We start from the raw sequence: 19,079 nt of genomic DNA on the forward strand, positions 1-19,079 counted from the left end.
GGAGTTGACACCGGTTTCGGGAGTTGATTCCTAATCTAGGATCGAAGTTGATATCAAGCCCGGTAATATTTACATCACAGGTGGGAGATTGCATCAAACTGGTGTATTCACGTCAAACTCAGGAGTTAAAAACTCGGTCACGGACATCAAACCAAAATTTGATTGTGAACATAAAAGTGAAAGCTGATATATATCCACTCAGATTGATATATATCCAACTCAGAAGCGGAGTTGACGTTATTCGTGAACTGATGGAAATAATAACGAGGTTTAAAGATTGCTAACTTTACTACATATTTTTATCGGAATTATCTTAATCGACAAAATACAAAAAAAAAAGAAAACATTTTGTAGACATTTGCTGGCTGCATGTCCTGCATGGATACGACAAAACTTAGTGAATTTGCCTATTTCTATCCCCACCGAGTCCAGCTCAGGTCAGACGGTTCGTGTAAGTGTGATAATCACATATTCAAGGGTTAATATAAATACGGGTACTTCGTTAATTTCTGGTTTGACAGGTGACCAATATAATATGTATTTGTGATCAACACTTCATGTGTGTGATAGATTTGATCTCACATGGCTAAACCTGCCTTTATCATAAGACTTTTTAGGGGAAAAAACATCAAGAAGGCCTAATAATTTTGGCAGGTTTAGCGGACTAATGGTGGTAAAGCATTGAGATGACGCTTGGTAATACCGGGAACATATCTATTACGCTATACTTTCTTGTTGCTTTGTACATGTATATGTTTGGATTTGGCTATAAATTAGCCAAGATACAAAGAAATACTTCAGCGGCGTTTTTAGTCAAGAGTTAAGTAGTAATCGACTTTAACTTAGGGTGAAACATATCAGTTTTTTTCCTATTTGATTGTCTTCATTTGAAAAAAAACACAACGTACGTGCATGCAATTCGTGTTTGAAGATTCAATGCTAATTGACTTTAAAATGCGTATAAAATCCATATTATCAGCAAATAACAGGCTTCATTAAACATTTGAAAATATAAACGACCCGAAAAACTGATCGCATTATAAGCGATCGCAAGATTAATATTTGAAAATTATTTCACATTTTGACTGATTATAATAAGCCGAAAAGCGGCATTAATAAACAGGTATACAAAGTGTCAATTTCACACCACGCATGGTTTCACCAGAGAACCCCGATCGAACTTCTTCTCTTAATTTTCGTACAGCTAAAAAGCATTCCATCTTTGGCCAAAATTGTACAGTTACAATGTATGTGTTTTGAGGCATATAACGGAATATTTCTGTCTGTTTTTTTTTCTTGTTTTTTTTTCTTCTCAATATTTTGGGGAAACTAGAACTAGAAATGATGTTAATTACACTCACTGATATCTCTTGTATGACATTTGTTGCTTGGTGTGTTTCATTTTTTTCTATTTTGTTTTGAAGAAGTGCATAAAACTTAATTTTGATGCTTGGGTTTTGTTATTACAATTAATAGCATGTGTCGAAACTTCTAGTTTTGTCACATGATGTGTACTAGAACGAATATACGTACCCGGCCTGCTATACCTCTAAAGACGACACCATTTCCTTCAGTCTAAAAGTCTTTTGAGCTACAATATTGCAGCTAGATGTGTTCCCAAACTGATACCTATAGCAAGAAAAAATGTATTAAAGTAAGAAAAATCAATATATATGAATTTTTGTGATTTTGCTTTATAAAGGGGATATTGTGTTTATTATACTGAGTTAAATTATACTGAATATGATAACATTTTACTGTAAAAATTGTACAAGTGTTTTCATAACTGTACCTGCGGTAATTCAGTACCTCCGTAAGACCACTTATAATGACTTATATGATATTTCAATTATCTAAATTTAGTTTTCTGTGACATTCACATAAGGTTGTATTGTTCCAATATGGTGCATATGTCATAAGAACACTATCATTTATTTTAATGATTGGAAAAAAAATCAATGTAAAAATGTAACAATTTTAGTAAAAATCATGATGGGAAATAACGCTATACAAAGAACAATTTGCACTTTATAAAATAAAAAAATACAATGTGAAGCAATTATATTTTTCCTATTTCTGTTGAGTGTTTATACCTTAAGTTTCATTATTCAATAAAAAAAATCTTTGATGAGGCCGTACGCTTTGAAAAAGAAAACAACCCATGATTATAGTACAAATAGTAATTGTCGCACGGCCACATTTCTAGGGATTAACACGTTTCAGACCAATTAATTTATCAATTTCAAAGTTATGTTTCAGAGAAAATAACAGAATAAGTTGCATAAAATGAAGTGTAATTATCAATTAATGATGCATCTTTGGTGTCATCACTGAGAAATAAGGTAAATTTTATCAAAACGACTGTTTCAGATATTGTATCAATTTGGGTACAGTATCAATTTGGTAAAATAAAACCATATTGACGTTGCCCAACAATGGGTGTTTTTTCTATCTTTTCATATTGAATATCATATTTTACGTTCACTATTGACTTTATCGGTACCAGCAGTTAGTTTATATCTTCCAAAATCATGCCGGAAAATAAAAAAAAAATAAGTAAATAAAAAAGAATGGACCTTGGGCATGAGATTCGAACCACCTGTTGGATTTCTAGCAAGAAAAAAATTGCTGCTCCCGCATGCAGGTCAATAAATGCTCCCCAGTGACGTCAAGGGATGTTAGCCGCTTTACCACTTCCTAATATTAAGCATACGATGCAAAACTATGTCCGGTATGTTTTATGATACGCTTCATAATTTATCGACTTTGACTCATATATTCATAATTAACCAACTATAGTATATTTGATTTTAGTTGTTTTTACTGTAATCTTGTAATATAATGTACAATGTTTTTAATAAACAGGCACTTTTTTGCAAACAATATCCTTCCGCCACAAAAACATAATTTACATATTCATTAGAAAGATGGATAGAAGAAAATAGCAGACGGAGATATTTATGTATATTTAGCACGTTCTTCAAGCTTACATGAGAAATGGATATCGCAAAATCTGTTTTTGGCGGCAGAAATGCCGAAGGCTACAGTAGCAAGGCAATGACAGGTAAACACATATTGTGAATTCGTCGTATCGATAATAATATGGTGATACCTTCTGTCAAGCATGGCGTACAGTTGCCACATTGACAACTAAATCCCTGCTGAAACCCTAAACATGACTCCATATATTTCGGTCAGAGAGAGCATATTTACGCTATATTTCATTGGTCTTATTATCTCTTTCATATCATAAACTTTCAAATAATTGAAATTCCCAGTCCTGAAGCTACGTCCAACTTTCATTCTTCTACCCATTCCATAACATCAATGGCATAATCTGCAACTAGGCAGTTTGTGATATTAGACTTCTAGTGCTGAAAATTTCAGGTCCCTTCATGTAAAACCCAAGTCAGAAAACAATAATTTTTCTCACAAACTATATCATTGGTACAGTTTTGTAAAATCACCAAACTCAAAGCTTTCAAAATAGCCTTCTCAAAACTACCTTAAATATTCATACTTTAAAAAAAAATGTTTACACTCAATTATTATTTTAGCACACCGACATATGACATAATCTTCATCTTGTTGAAGGAGTCATTATGACGTAGAAGTAGATGGAGTTTGAAGTTGAACTTGGACAGGACCTCCAACCACTAGGCTTACATTAGTGATCATGGCAGTACCTTGATAGCTTTAGATGCTTTACAGACTGAGCTACACCACTGATCGACCTAATCTAATTCTACTATATATTCCAGTCTTCTTGAGTCCTTTCTCGATTCAATTAAATTATTACCTTAACTTGCAGACACAACAACTCCCAAGTTCGCATATCTGTTTACTTAGTGTACATTCAGTGTTTTTCCTGCCTATATATTTGGGGCCGGAATTCGGCCCCATTCCCAATTGTATTTCTTGTTATTTTTTCCCAAATCTATGTCTAACTTTCCCAAATCAGTGAGTTGAAGCGTATTTTGTGTGACAAAACCAAAAAAATCTGGAAATCCCAAGTCTGAACATTGTATTTTAGTATACATTCTTATACTTGATTCTTAGAGAAGGATAATTGTTTATTTCTACCTTTTCCAATATTTCCATAAACACGGTTAAAAATTTTCCCAATTTCCTACTTTTATCGCACAAAAATTCCCAATTTTCACCAGGTGGCAATTTCCCAAAATACACAGGAAAAACACTGACATTATACTCCCAATATTCTTGAAGTAAAATGTGTCAAGCTTGTCAATTTTGTAAGTGTAGAGGACAAAATGCAGTGACCAGGCCAGGGGTCAAGTCTGGGATCATCCAAACTTTAGCTTTAACTGGCTTCTCCACTGATTAGCTACCTGTGGCTAGTATTTACCACGGTAACAGTTGTATATTGATTATATACACATAATAAATCCTCAGTCTATCAGGGGTTACTATCACTATCGTAATATTCACCCAGACTATGTCATAGAAAAACTGAAGACATTTTAGGAGATGCAAATAGATTAAGTACGTAAAGAGCTAGCTGTAGATATTTCCCCTTTCTCTGTTTCATCTTCCAAAGATCACTAGACACAGGTCATGTACCATCAGACTGGAGAAGAGCCGACATAGCTCCTGTATTTAAAAAAGGTCAGAAATTCAATGCAGAAAATTACCGTCCAATTTCTCTCACTTGTATATGTTGCAAATTACTCGAACATGTCATAGTGAGTAACATCATGAACCATGCTGACATAAGCAACATTTTATATCCCTTGCAACACGGTTTTAGGCAGTCTAGATCATGTGAGATCCAGCTCATTGAATTCATAGATGACATTACAACAAATCTAGAACATGGTAAACAAACAGACATTCTAATCACAGATTTTAGTAAGGCATTTGATAAGGTGAGTCACAACCTAATTATTCATAAATTGGAAGGCTATGGTGTTGCTGGAAAAACTAACACCTGTATACAAAATTTCCTAAATAATAGATCCTAATGTGTCAATGTCGAGGTGGAAATGTCCAATTCTGTCCCAGTAAGATCCGGGGTCCCCCAGGGCTTGGTCCTGGGTCTGAGTCTTTTTCTTTATTATATCAATGACATTGTAGATGGCATCTCTTCTTCCATTAGGCTCTTTGCAGATGATACCATTATGTATTTAGCAGTTGCATTCACAGAAGATGCCATATACCTGCAAAGAGACCTTTACAAGCTGGCCCAATGGGAGAAAAAATGGAAAATGGCTTTCCATCCTGGGAAATGCCAAGTCCTCACTGTCACAAAAAACACCAAACCCACCATCATATGTACTTCATGGTGAAGAACTAAAGCATGTAACTGAGGCAAAATACTTGGGTGTCACCATTAATTCAGATCTAAAATGGGACACCCATATTAACAACATCAGCAAAAAAGCGAATTCCACCCTTGGCTTCCTCCGGCAGAACCTCAAAGTATCATCGTGTTCCTTCAAAGAAAAGGTCTATAAGTCCCTGGTCCAAGGTCCTCCCTCAGGTTGAATATGCTAGCGCAGTATGGAACCCCTATTTAAAGAATAATATAGATAAGGAGGAAATGGTACAGTGCCAAGCTGCCCGTTTTGTCTCCAACCGCTTTCATTACACATCTAGTGTAGGAAGTATGTTGGAAGTACTAAACTGGCGCAGTCTGGAAGATCGCCGTAAAGATGCGAGAATGACCACGATGTTTAAGATCATCCACCAGAAGGTTGCTGTTACAACAAAGAACCCCATTCCAATCAAAAGACCCGCAAGACACAACCACCACTTATCATTCCAATTAACATCATGCAGAACAACTTCCAGAAAAGAATTTTTTTCCCAAGAACAATAAAAGAATGGAACCACCTCCCTACACAAATTATATCATCTGAAACTGTACTCTCATTCAAATACGCAATCTCAAAACATAAATATTAATTTCTAATTCCCATATTTCATGCACCACAACCACTCGATATAATCTTCACCATGTTGAAGTAGGTTGATAACCGGTAGAAGTCACCATGTTTAAGTAGGTCGATAACCGGTAGAAGTAGAATCACAGGCCTACAAAGTTTTCCTTTGAAGATTAAGTGAGAGAGAGTCTTGCATGCAGATGTCCATCTTCAAAGCAATGCAGTGTATTGTTATAATTAAATTCTTTTGATGTGCATCTAATGACCAAACTACCAGTCTCATCTGTTGCTGCAGTTCTTCAGTTTTGCTATGGCTTCCATAAAGTGATAACAATGAGGGTAACCTTTGAAATATCGAGCAAGCTCAATTATTCATACTACATACTGTTACCTTTGAAATATGATATAATGAGTAACTGTTATTGCTTTGCAAATACTGGATAATTTAATGTTGCTTTTATATTTTCTCACAAAATAAAATCTAAACTGTGAAACATACACTGAGTAAAACCAGTAATTTCATTTTTGCATTTCAGTGGACACTCTGTCAGAGGATGAAGATGAAATTGTTGGTGCCAGTGGTGAGGGAGTCAGTGTATCGTCCACTAACTACCTGTCCAATAGTAGTCTGGATTTCACCCCTACCCCAGGGGGACCATTCTCGGCTCTGACACCTTCTATGTGGCCTGAAGACATCCTATCAAAATTAAGAAATCAGGTGATTGAAAATAATTGATGTAGAGATGGAGCATTTGTCTATTAAATTATAAAACCTGCCTTGGGTTTTAATGCTACCGTAGATATCTATATAGCTATATCTTGAAAAAGTGGACAATGTCCACAGGAGATTGTCCACAGGAGCTGTTAATGGATATAGATTAAACATTTGATTTACACATTCCTGTTCATCGTAAACCTTTAAATTATCTGTTTGGGTCACAATTGTGTAATTGTCAACAAAAGATTTGGTTTGAATAACAAATTTCCCTTTAAAAGCCATTTTTAACATCTGACAATTTAATTTTTTAAGCAGGTTGTGAAACTTCCTTGAGATATCAGTAAAGGCAGCATTATTTGGTGTGATGAAATTATGAATAATATTTAACCGTAATTTAACCATATATAGAAGTTTACATGAAAATATATATGATAAAACAATTTCGTTTATTTTCTTATTCAGCCTGAAGATCCGAATGGACAATTAGACTACAGATACGATGAATTTGGGTTCAAAGTAGAAGAGGAAGGTAAGAATTTGACCTTTGTCCCAACAAAGGTTTTGCCTCCGTGAGTAAGTCCTGCTTATCATTATATCTGCAATTTATGGACTCCAAAGTCTGAAATTTGATTGACACTTATCATCACATATATTGGAATGTCAATCCTGCACTGTGAACTTTTTCAGAATTTATTTAATGTTTACTGGTATTTCTTTTTTTCCGTTAAATATAGTTATGCAAGAATAAGATGGTTAACATGCAAACATATAATATCATGTTGTACATTGGATATAATTTCCATTGGTTGGATATTAGGATATTACAAGCATTAAGTATTCAACTTTGAAGACTAATTGATGAATTTTCTGTGAAGATGGACCTGAAGAGAACTCCAGCAAATTGTTGAGTACACCATTCGTGGAGGATGCCCAACATCGTTTAAAATGGACTGCATATTTAGAGTTTACACACAACAATGAAGTTGGTGACCTGACCTGGGATAAGGTGATTGATAATTAATTTTTCCACCATGATATAATAAAATTTATTGTAAAGACTGCATTCTCATTTGGTAGTGACTTATCAATGTAATAATGCACAATATTAAAATGTAGTTGACTGTACAGTGTATGTGCATGTATAGCATTATGCCTAAAATGTGAGAGTTATGTCCCTTGACCAACATCTAACAATAAACGTGACAAATAATTGTCAGGTTGATTTATATGAGATGCAGCATGTTGGTTTTGTGTATATTTAGTGTAAATATTATTTTTACAAATCATACAGAATCTTTACCTTTATAACCATGTTTATGTATATACTATACTTATTTTCCAGGTTGAACCACGACTACCACGCTCAGAAAAGCTAAGACTGATGGTGCGACAGGGAATTCCACATTCTCTAAGGAACCAGATTTGGATGAGACTTTCAGGGGCTCTAGAGAAAAAGCGGAAATCTGACCTCACTTACAAGGATATCGTCAAGGCTAGTTCTAATGATCACCTCATGACATCAAAACAAATAGAAAAGGTGTGTAATAGGACAGATGGATGGTTGTATTAAAATCAAGTAATGAATATGAATTACAATGTTTGATCTGAATATCCTTTCAGCCATTTTACATTGCTGTTTATATGAACAATTTTATTTTATATTTTTGTTTTGTTTTTGATAGAGGTGATTTTTTTTTAAATTTGAACACAATTGAATCTGAAATTAATTGTAATTACATTGACATAGTAAAATGAATTACATGTAAACTTTACTGTATGTTTAATTGTAAATAATGAATTAAAGATGAAAAAAGCAACAAGCTGATGACCTGCAGTACTTTAATGAAAAGTACAATGTTGGCCCAATACTTTAAAGGATTTGTTCAGCCAAAATTTTTTTTTGGTAATATGTCAGGATATTGCATTGGATGAATGAAAAATCAAGTCCCACCCAACGAATTGCCTAGCTTTTAGCGCTATCGGTTTGTTTTGGTCGTGATTTACGGGTAGTGTCGACTACGGTTCAGAGATAATGAGTTAGGCGGTCACATGGTCTTGTAATGTCATAGTAGTCTGCGGCTACACAAGGTAAGCCTAGTACTATACATGAACACGGCACATATACATATACGTTAGATCTACAATTTGAGTTTTTCGAGTAAATGGTTATTTTAGCTTTATGATATAGATATAGATATAATATATTTTCATATTTTCATATTAACATTCCATTTACACCATTTCAAACATTCAAACAAGCATATATCTAACTTTAGATTAGATAACCAGTCCAATTTGATAGTGATATCAAAATGATGTTCGGATCAGTCTGGACTGCGATTTAAATTGCATATTATGTAAATTTCAGTGTATTAAAACAGTATAATGTAACCCTATCGTTTTCGAGTAAAATCACAAAAATAAGCATTAATATATCTAGAATGTGTGTTTTTATTTCAAACTTCTGCCATAACGATGCAAACAGGGCACAGTTTTTGAGTAAAAATAAAATGTAGACGGTTGTTATATATTGGAGTTACAGTACCGAACTTATACCGAAAATAATATGTATATGTATATTGTTGCCTTTAATATCAAAGAAATACAATTTAAAGTAACAAAGCATGACAATTTATTGACTCGTGCCCTATCCGGGCCTTGAACTCATGATCTACGGCACCAAATCGCCTAGCCAAACATATCTGCGCCTTCTACCACCGGCGCCACATCCACTTGAAACTTTATCCATAACTGAAAAGCAGAAATACATCAATGATATTTCTGATATATGTTTCTAAATTATAGTATAAGTGCAGATTTGAATTCATTATTTCAAAATTATACTTAATCCTTAAAATAGTATATTCATTGTCGATCCTTTTGTATACCGTCATACCGAGATTTAAATAGTATGATATATAAGAACATTTATTGTGTAATCCAAAAAGTAATATAACTACATGAAGTGTTAAAATGAAAAATGCAATTACTTGTATACAGGCATTATAAATAGATATATTATCTTGTACCTTTTAAAAATATACTTAGTGATATTTAAATAAGTATATTTAGTGTGGTAATGTAGTAACCCTTCATGTATGACTATACATGTAGATTTGAAACGGTGAAAATACATGCTTAGAATTCTTCCTAAAGTAATACCTTAGAAATTACAGAAGATTGCTGTATGCCACGATTCTGTAATGACAGTCTTTGACTGGAATAATTTTTAAGGTTAAACCTTTAGTTGAAATAGTTCTTAGAACCATTTTTGTTTCTGAATAAATCAACTTCCATTATTGTTTTACCTGTGTACGACATATATATATATGTAATATATATTCCTAGATATGATCAGGGATATTTTATTTCCATTTGCTTTTACATCTTCATTTTAAAAATGGAGGTGACAATAAAAAACCTAGATCATAGATGTACGGGGTTTCCATAATTCAAATCACAATCCAATTAACGGATGTCCTAACCTGATTGACAGTAAGACAATAGCAAATAACTGATATAGTCCAACGAATAGCAAATTGCCTGCGGCCAGGTAATTACAGGTGAGTTCAATGAATGGCATTGTGTACAGGTAAACAACATCCTGGTCCAGGTATTACATACCGGTAACCATCAAACCAAATGCATGGCTAATTATATATCTATATCGGTGTATCTACTCAGATATTGATTAAAATTTGAAAGCGACCGCACAGTCTGAAAAAGAAGTTTGTTTTTTTTGCTTAATATCTCAATATTTTGATCTTTTCTTTCTACCACATGTTGAAACGTATTACGGTATTGTAATAAATGTATCTCAATAAATTCGGTTAGCAACACACAACACAATGTTTGTAATGATCAATCATCGGTGTGTACAACTGTTCGTACGTCAAGCATCATATCCTTGATGCTTTAATCAAGGACTTCATTAAGGACTTCTTTAATTGTTACGTAAAATTTCATTTTACAGTCACAAACTTTGCAATTTACAATGTATCAAAGATACAGACTACAAGAAAATACTATCTTATTACAACTTATTTGTTTCTCAACTCCTCGACAAAAAATCTGAAATTTTATGTGTAGATTTTCTTTCATCATAATTACACGAAGATACCTGCAATTAGAGCATAAATTAGAGTATTTAAAACATTGAATTTCACACTTTTAGTTATTTACATTCGAGCCAAAGTTATTGCACGATTAACTTCACTCAAAAGTAATCATAAAAAATAGTTGATCAGCTTTTCCTGTGACAGTTGATATGAGTGATAGCACATCAGAGTACAGCTATAAGCCACGGACTATTATAATGTAATTTCGGGTTTAGGGCTAGAAAAAATGCATTATCAGGCGGTCAGAAAATTTGACCTCGATATTGACAGCTTTCAGGTTATTCCGGTCGCGCACAACACGGAGAGGTTTCTACACATGCTAATAAAGCCATTTCCAACACAAACTGAAATTATCATTTCTGACTGCACAAATCCTTTAATGATTTTATTGTGAAATTGATCAAGTGTATTATAGATGAAATATTTTCTGAACCAATATGCAAATTATATTTTTACAGGATCTCCTGCGGACCATGCCCAGTAATGCCTGCTTTTGTAATGTACATAGTACAGGGATTCCACGGTTACGGCGTGTCCTTCGGGGCCTGGCCTGGCTCTACCCAGACATTGGGTACTGTCAGGGCACTGGGGTGGTCAGTAACATTTATCCTCTGAATCAGTGTTGTGGTGTTCAAGATTACTTATCACAATATCACAAGGAATAATTATCACCTACCCCCTTACCAGCAATTAATCCTACAATCTTTATACAGTGAAAATTTGTGGTATCAATTTCAGTACAAGATACCTCCATCTTTTTGTTACAGTTAACCCCTTTGTTACAAAACGAGTGGGGGAGGAATGAAGGATGTAAATTGGCCTCCCGGACGATAGTTTTAGTTTGAAATTTGACTACTCCAATCCTCTTTGTTTCGACTTACCACATATCACTGTTTCAGATTGCATCGTCACTGCTGTTATTTATGGAAGAAGAGGATGCCTTTTGGATGATGTGTGCTATAATAGAGGACCTCTTACCAGCCTCATATTACAGTAGTACCCTTATTGGGATACAGGTTTGTATTAAACACCATAAGCTAGAATAAAGGTCTTGGAGATTGAGAGTAACCAATATCAACTGCTGGATAAGCTTACATTGTCTGTCAATAGAAAATATTTTTGTTTCAGTACAATTCACCTGAATTTGTTCCAAATATGATAGAAATACTTATAATTTAACCTTTAACTTTGACTGCCATGTGTAATGTCAGTTTGAGTAAATACCAAACCTTGTGTTATGATTGGCAAAATTTTGCACATGCCTATATGTAGACTGTTATAATAAACATGTTAGGTTTTCAGGAGATTTTCAGTATTTATTAATGTTACAGGCGGACCAGAGGGTGATGCGACAGTTAATCATTAGTTATCTGCCTGATACAGACCTTGTGATGAAGGAACATGACATAGGTACATTTCTGTGCTCTGCTAAATGTTTACCTAAATCCTAACCCGTCAAAATGGAAAGGGTTTTAATATGTACATATCAAATGTTTTGTGACTGAACATGTTTACTTAATACATCCTTTAGTGTTATGCATCTTCTGCTCTTATCCTTCTTATAAATATAAGTAAATTGTGTAAGTAATCGTAGATTTGAATTTAAGTTTGGACGTTCATATAATGTGAAAGCTTTCACATCTAAAGTGAAATTTCCCATTTCTAAGAGTGCTTGAAATGCATAAAGCTTTCTATAAATGGTTTGTTTGAAGTTTAGTTTGAAACAGAAGTGATCAGATAATCTTATTACCTAACATGCATGTTGATTGGCTGAGTTGCATTTTGGTGAATACTAACAAGGGTGTTGATTGGCTTGCTGCGTTACAGAGCTGTCTCTGATTAGTCTACATTGGTTCCTTACCCTGTTTGCGAGTGTGGTACACATGAAGGTCCTGCTGAGAGTGTGGGACCTTTTCTTCTACGAGGGCTCCACTATCTTATTCCAGATGACCATGGGCATGCTAAAAATGAAGGTCCGTATCTACATACATATGTAGTTGATGCATTAAAAAAAAAATTCACTGCAATGTGTATGCTTTTGAAATTGCATGTAAAGTCATGTCAATACCTTTATGAATCCAAAGAAGAATTCTGATTACCATTCATATTTATTCCACCTATTCCCTTATAGTTTTCGATTTAAAGAATGTCTATTCTAACACAATTTGTGTATTGCTTTAATGGTATTAGGTTCCTTAACCCTTTTGCCTCCTGCATCATGTAGTAGTCTCCCTTACACCATTTTAAAATTATTGTCAAGGTTGTCAACCATCAAAATCATTGTATGGTCAATGAAGCCCCCGTCATGGTGAATGAAGTCACTGTAACACCTTGTGTTGAAAGATAAGATTCTATCATTTTTGTAGTAGTCTTATTCTGTTTATGCACTATATTTGATCATGGTGTTCCATTATAAGATATTTTAAAATATCTTGCAGAGAGCTAAGCAAAAATTATAAAATCTGTTGAGAAAGTTGCATTTAAAAACTACACCTACCTATAGCTACATTACTTATCAAATATTTTCAAAAGATAATGTACCATAATTTGTGAAGTATGATTGGAGATGTAATGACATGACCGTAAGACTGACTCAATATTAAAATGCTGTGATCAAAATAAAATCAACCACACATCTTCTATAATTAAAGTACATGTATATGATTGAGAGCTTATCCTATAGAAACAGATATGGATGCAATAACATTTCCCTAAGAGCTTTTCACAAAGGAACACCATTACTATTTATACGAACCTTTTGAGTACAACAGACTTATTTGGTTGTAACTTGCATTTCAGATTGGGACAAAACAGAAAAACACCTGGTACTACAAGTACATATTTATAATAAATAAGTCACATGACATCTAATCACATGACCTTTACATATACTATGTATGCCACTATAATCACATCCTTGTGCACCACTCATGGACACTGCTATATATGTATGTAATTATCTTACAAAGTAAGTGATGCAAACATTTTATAGACGGAAAATATTGTAGCGGAATCTCCTTGACACAGCAAAACACAACAAAACACAGCACACCACAACACACCACTGCATGATGCATCACGTTTTATATTGTATTGGTAAGAGGATTTTATTTTACACTCTACACTAAGTGTAGAATCCATGACTACCTTTTTTTTTCTATTTAAAGAGATGTCAAACTCTATCTCTTGTAACTTATACCCTCTTTTTAAGTCTTTTGTTGGTGCAAATCACATTCCACCATTTCCACACTAAACAATAAAACATTCCATTTCAGCTGTCTCCAGCTTTTGTACAATTTAATAGTTAATCATATTCCCAATTAAAATTACTTCAATACAAATTAAGTTTTAAAATATTTCCCAATTTGAAACAGTTGTGTATAGCCTCAAGGTTTTGCTTGGCAAGCATCATATGAATCCTAGTCCAGCATTTTATGTATTGTTTATGCCAGAAGGTGTGGTTAAAATTTTTATGTATTATCTGTGACCAGGAACAAGAATTGAAGACTCTAGACAATTCAGCCCAGATTTTCAATGCCCTGTCTGATGTTCCTGGTGATGTGCAGGATGTCGAAGACTTAATTGAGGTGAGTATTAGAGATACAAACTTGAACCATTAAAATTATTTGTTGATGGTTTCCAAAGACTTTTGTTTACCAGAAATTAAAAAAAAAAATCAAACACAAATTCTTCAGTCGTGAATGGTAGTAATTTTGATTTAACACACTGTTTCAGATATCTTTCAGAACCTGTGGTTCCCTAACAGATATGGTGATAGAATCTCATCGGAGAAAACACCTGGCTTACCTTATGGCTGATCAAGGTGTTATTGTCAACCCAGACTCAACAAAGAACCTACCCAAACAGGTACACATACTTCCTTTACATTTGGTATTACTATTAAAATAAACAATAACTGTTAGGTAAATGGTAAAATCTCATAGTCCTTAAACATTGGTATATTAAAAAAAGACAACTTTATAAATCACTGTTCCATTTATTTTTTATGAATTGATTGCTTTTAAAAAGTATATTTAAAAAAAGTTCACTTTTTAGCTCAACTGGTCTTTTGGATTCAAAATTGTACAAATGATGGGGATTACTCCTGGGGGCCTGAGGGGCAGGGACAAAAGGTTAAATTTGGCTATTTTCATATAACTGACTTTTTCTCTGAAAGTAAGCATGGGATAGCACTCATTATACACAGTAGCATCTTATAGGGTGGGTGGGTCAATATGGCGACTGTTATATAAACTTCGTCTTTGAAACTTTGGAAAATTATGATAATAAGTAAAAAAAAAAAAAAAAATGGGGCTGTGGTGGCAGAGTGGTTAAGATGTTTCGACATATTACCACAAGACCTCTGGGATGAGGGTTCAAAACCCATGTGGGGCAGTTGCCAGGTACTGGCTGCTGGCCGTTGGTTTTTCTCCGAGTACTCAGGCTTTCCTCCACCAACAAACCTGGCACATCCTTACATGACCCTAGCTGTTAATAGGACGTTAAACTAATAAAACCATAAAACGATAGTAAAAAAAAACAACCCAGGTGAGTGATACAGGCCTTCTGGGCCTCTTGTTCTTATAATTCTTTAGTTTTAGATTTGACATTTGATCTCTAGATTTAATTTGAATATTAATATATTTATTTGCTAGAAGAAAACTTTCTGAAGAATTATATGATTTTATCAATTTCAGCAACTCAATAAACGCCATCTGCGGAGATCAAGAAGTCTGGTTTCAATGTTGCTCTGGGGTGATCAAGAAGATGATGATTTTGGGAAAGCCAAAAATATCCGGCAGACAGAGCTACTTGTGGATATGAGGGAGGCTATCTTACAGTTGGCACGCCACTTTCAGTCCCTGGACCCAAAGAACAATAAAGTGGTAAAGTGAATAAAGTTATATGAAATTGGTTGCTTCTCTGGAGGCATTGAGAGATATAGAGTTATCTTTCTTGGCCCATATAACTTCCAAACCAAGATCCTGCTAGGTCTTTCTTCTTGCTCTGTAAAAAAGTTGCCATCCAAAAACGACTATGGTATAAAATGTCAAAATGAAAGTTTCTTAAATGATAATTTGACAGCCTTTTGCATAAATTAGCTTTTTGACAGTAATCAATTTGTCTTTTAGATGAAAAAAAAATTAAATCAGAACAAAACTAAATAGAATTGCATTATTGTTTAAGTAATACATGTACATAAAATGCAAATTTAATTTCAATGATACAGAACCTGATAGCAGACTACACCATGGACAGCCATGCCAGAGATTTGGAGAATTATGTGAATGTAGCTAGGAACAAACGAAGAAGAGCAAAAGCGTTACTTGACTTTGAACGGCATGATGACGACGAACTGGGATTCCGAAAAAATGATGTCATAACAGTAGGTTTTTGAGAATATTAAAGCCATGTTTAAATGATGACTTATCAGTTGTCTCCATAGAAATGTTTTTGTAAGTGTTTGAATCTGTCATTTCATTTTATCAGAGTTTAGAAAATATTATCTTAACTTATCTTAACATCTACAGTGGACTCACAGTAATCAGGAAGCCAATATTCCAGAAAACTCACAATCTGGGCAGAATTGTCAGAAAACGGATTTGATTATTGACTAAAGTAGACAGAATTTGGCAGTTAGGACGGGAAAATTGGGAAACAGATTTGATTATTGACTTATTATCAGATGGATAGAATTTGGCAATCTACAAATTTCTGGACAGTTTGGGTTTGAAACTAAAATGTTTGGATTATCAGGGAGTTCCACTGTATTGAGTGAAAGGATTTTTTTACTAATGGTAATTGGTATTTCAATGAGAGAAATGTAGTTTAAATCACTATCAGCAATGGGAATTTTGTGTTTTTAAACTTTGAAGTGTGGACATTTTTGGACTTTCTAATTCGTCCCTATTTTTCCTGTAATATAGATAATCTCCCAGAAGGATGAACACTGTTGGGTTGGGGAGTTAAATGGACTCCGGGGCTGGTTTCCCGCCAAGTTTGTGGAGCTACTGGATGAGAGGAGCAAACACTACTGTTCAGCTGGAGATGATTCTGTGACTGAAAACATCACAGATCTCGTCAGGGGCACGTAAGTAATAAACAACACTTACACCAGCTTATATGTCATAAAATATCAGAGGTTTCATCTTTTATATTTCTTATACCCATCTACCTTTGAATTCAGGGTTTTTTGGGGGACAAAAGTGTTATAAAGTTAAAAAAACCAAAAGAAATGATTTATCCAGCTGTCACATAGGTATTTGATTTGAAGATAATAATAATAATAATAAATAAAATCTTTTATTTAACCAGGGTTACATATTTATACAAGTCTAATTTACAATATGGCCCTGCATCAATATATACAGTTATCACAGACAACAGTTTAATACAGACAACACCTTAATTAAAAAGGCATATACATTCATATCAACATATAAATATGGTTGCTTTCTAAAAATATTGGTAGAAAGTATAAAACTAAAATTGTGAAAATACATCCTTTAAATATTTTTGTTTAAAAACAGCAACACTGGGAGCATTTCTAATATCATTGTTCAATCCATTTAGTACATTGGAACAAGTGTAAACAAATGAACGCTTAAAATAACTTGTTCTAGCATTAGGAATATAAAACTTATTTGAAATTGAAGATCTTGTATTTCTCATACTAACATCCTTAATATAGGTAAACATGTTACTGAAGACACTAGGAGTATCCCCATGTAAAATTTTGTAAGCAAGAACAGCTTTCCTAAAAATAAAATAGTTTTCTATTGGCAGCCACTTCAACTGAGTAAAAAGTACTTTGGATGGTGTTAAAATATCTCTAACATTTAGTAAAACTCTTGCTGCTCTTTTTTGTAGCTTGCACAATTTATGAATATAAGATTTGTTACTGGCCTCACTCCAAACAACAGAGCAATATATGAATTGTGGAAAAACTATACTTTGGTAGACTTTTTTCAGAACATCATTTGACATAAATGGCCTTAGCCTTTTCAGAACACCAATCTTTTTTGAGACTTTCTTTGATACATAGTCAATATGGTCTTTCCATGAAAGACAACGGTCAACAAAAACTCCAAGGAGTTTTGCACAATGTACAGATTCAATATGAAAATCATTTATATTTAAATTCAACTCTCGGCATTTGGATAACCTCTGTGCTGATCCAATCATCATGCACTGGGTTTTGTTCAAATTCAGACTAAGTTTGTTTTCTCTCATCCACTTGATTGTACAATGTAAATCATCTTTCATTTGTGCCTCTAAAAGATCTACTGACTTATTTCTCACACTTTGTGAGGTATCATCGGCATACATAATTACAGTAGAATGTTTAAGACATTTAGGATAATCATTTATATTTAAAATAAACAGCAGTGGCCCAAGTATTGAACCCTGTGGTACTCCAATATCTATAGGTTTAAAATCAGACATGACATCCTTGTAGCTTACTGCTTGTGATCTGTTTGTAAGATAAGACTCAAAGAACCTTAATGAAAGAAGTGATACAGCATATGATTTAAGTTTATGTAAAAGAACAGCATGATTAACAGTATCAAAAGCTTTTCGAAGGTCGATAAATACAGCACCAGTTAGAAAACCTTCATCAATATTTTTAAGCCATTTATCTACAATATTAACTAAAGCTGTATCAGTAGAATGATTTGGACGAAATCCAAATTGACAATCACTTAAAAGTTTGTTCTTAGAAAGAAAATCATACAGAGTGTTGGTAGTTGTGAAGATGCCATTGATACTAAAGAACAAATCAATTAAATTTGGTGTTGGTGAATTTTATGATTGTTATAATGTCATTGTTTGATTTTGATTTTGGTTGCAGATTATGTCCAGCTTTGAAAGCGATATTTGACCATGGTCTGAAGAGATCTTCCATACTTGGTACAACTTGTCACCCCTGGCTGTTCATTGAGGAGGTAAGAAAATTAAGATATTTTCCAAAACTGCCACTACCACCATCATCGCAACTACCAACATTTGTTTCATTTTAATCTTTGTACTTTCATTATTCATGTCAATTTTAGCAAAAACATAACAGAGTGGATTTCTATCCTTTAAACACAATCCATTTCAATTTATTCGGTGAAAACATTTTGCTTTATTAGACCCACATAGTGTAAAGGATGATGTGATCTGCACTTTTAGTTGGACAGAATTCATTTGAGTTATTGAATAGAAACTGTCATAATCTTGTGGGAAATTGTGCAAGGGAACACAAAGTATTTGGTTTCTCAGCAATTTGCTTCTGCTATGTGGGAAAAATAATCAAGGAAATGTCTGCTTCATAGATAGATATCTAGACATTACTTT

The 19,079-nt window shown here is 33.8% G+C and overlaps 1 protein-coding gene across 3 annotated transcripts in view; it reads left to right on the forward strand.

Moving 5' to 3' along the window:
* The first annotated feature begins 2,894 nt into the window (after positions 1–2,894).
* Positions 2,895–19,079, forward strand: part of LOC138322977 (small G protein signaling modulator 3 homolog) — a 43,074-nt gene continuing 26,889 nt past the window's right edge. For all 3 annotated transcript variants that reach the window (XM_069267258.1, XM_069267260.1, XM_069267257.1), the window contains exons 1-15: positions 2,895–3,064; positions 6,440–6,621; positions 7,084–7,150; positions 7,497–7,627; positions 7,964–8,158; positions 11,198–11,332; positions 11,639–11,755; positions 12,071–12,149; positions 12,567–12,712; positions 14,231–14,326; positions 14,475–14,606; positions 15,437–15,625; positions 15,970–16,125; positions 16,667–16,830; positions 18,592–18,685. In XM_069267258.1, coding sequence (XP_069123359.1) covers positions 2,998–3,064; positions 6,440–6,621; positions 7,084–7,150; positions 7,497–7,627; positions 7,964–8,158; positions 11,198–11,332; positions 11,639–11,755; positions 12,071–12,149; positions 12,567–12,712; positions 14,231–14,326; positions 14,475–14,606; positions 15,437–15,625; positions 15,970–16,125; positions 16,667–16,830; positions 18,592–18,685 — 1,950 coding nt within the window. In that variant the 5' untranslated portion in view covers positions 2,895–2,997. The remainder of the gene's footprint in view (positions 3,065–6,439; positions 6,622–7,083; positions 7,151–7,496; positions 7,628–7,963; positions 8,159–11,197; positions 11,333–11,638; positions 11,756–12,070; positions 12,150–12,566; positions 12,713–14,230; positions 14,327–14,474; positions 14,607–15,436; positions 15,626–15,969; positions 16,126–16,666; positions 16,831–18,591; positions 18,686–19,079) is intronic.

This window comes from Argopecten irradians, chromosome 5 (genome assembly GCF_041381155.1).
Source record: "Argopecten irradians isolate NY chromosome 5, Ai_NY, whole genome shotgun sequence".
Classification (NCBI taxonomy): Eukaryota; Metazoa; Mollusca; class Bivalvia; order Pectinida; family Pectinidae; genus Argopecten; species Argopecten irradians.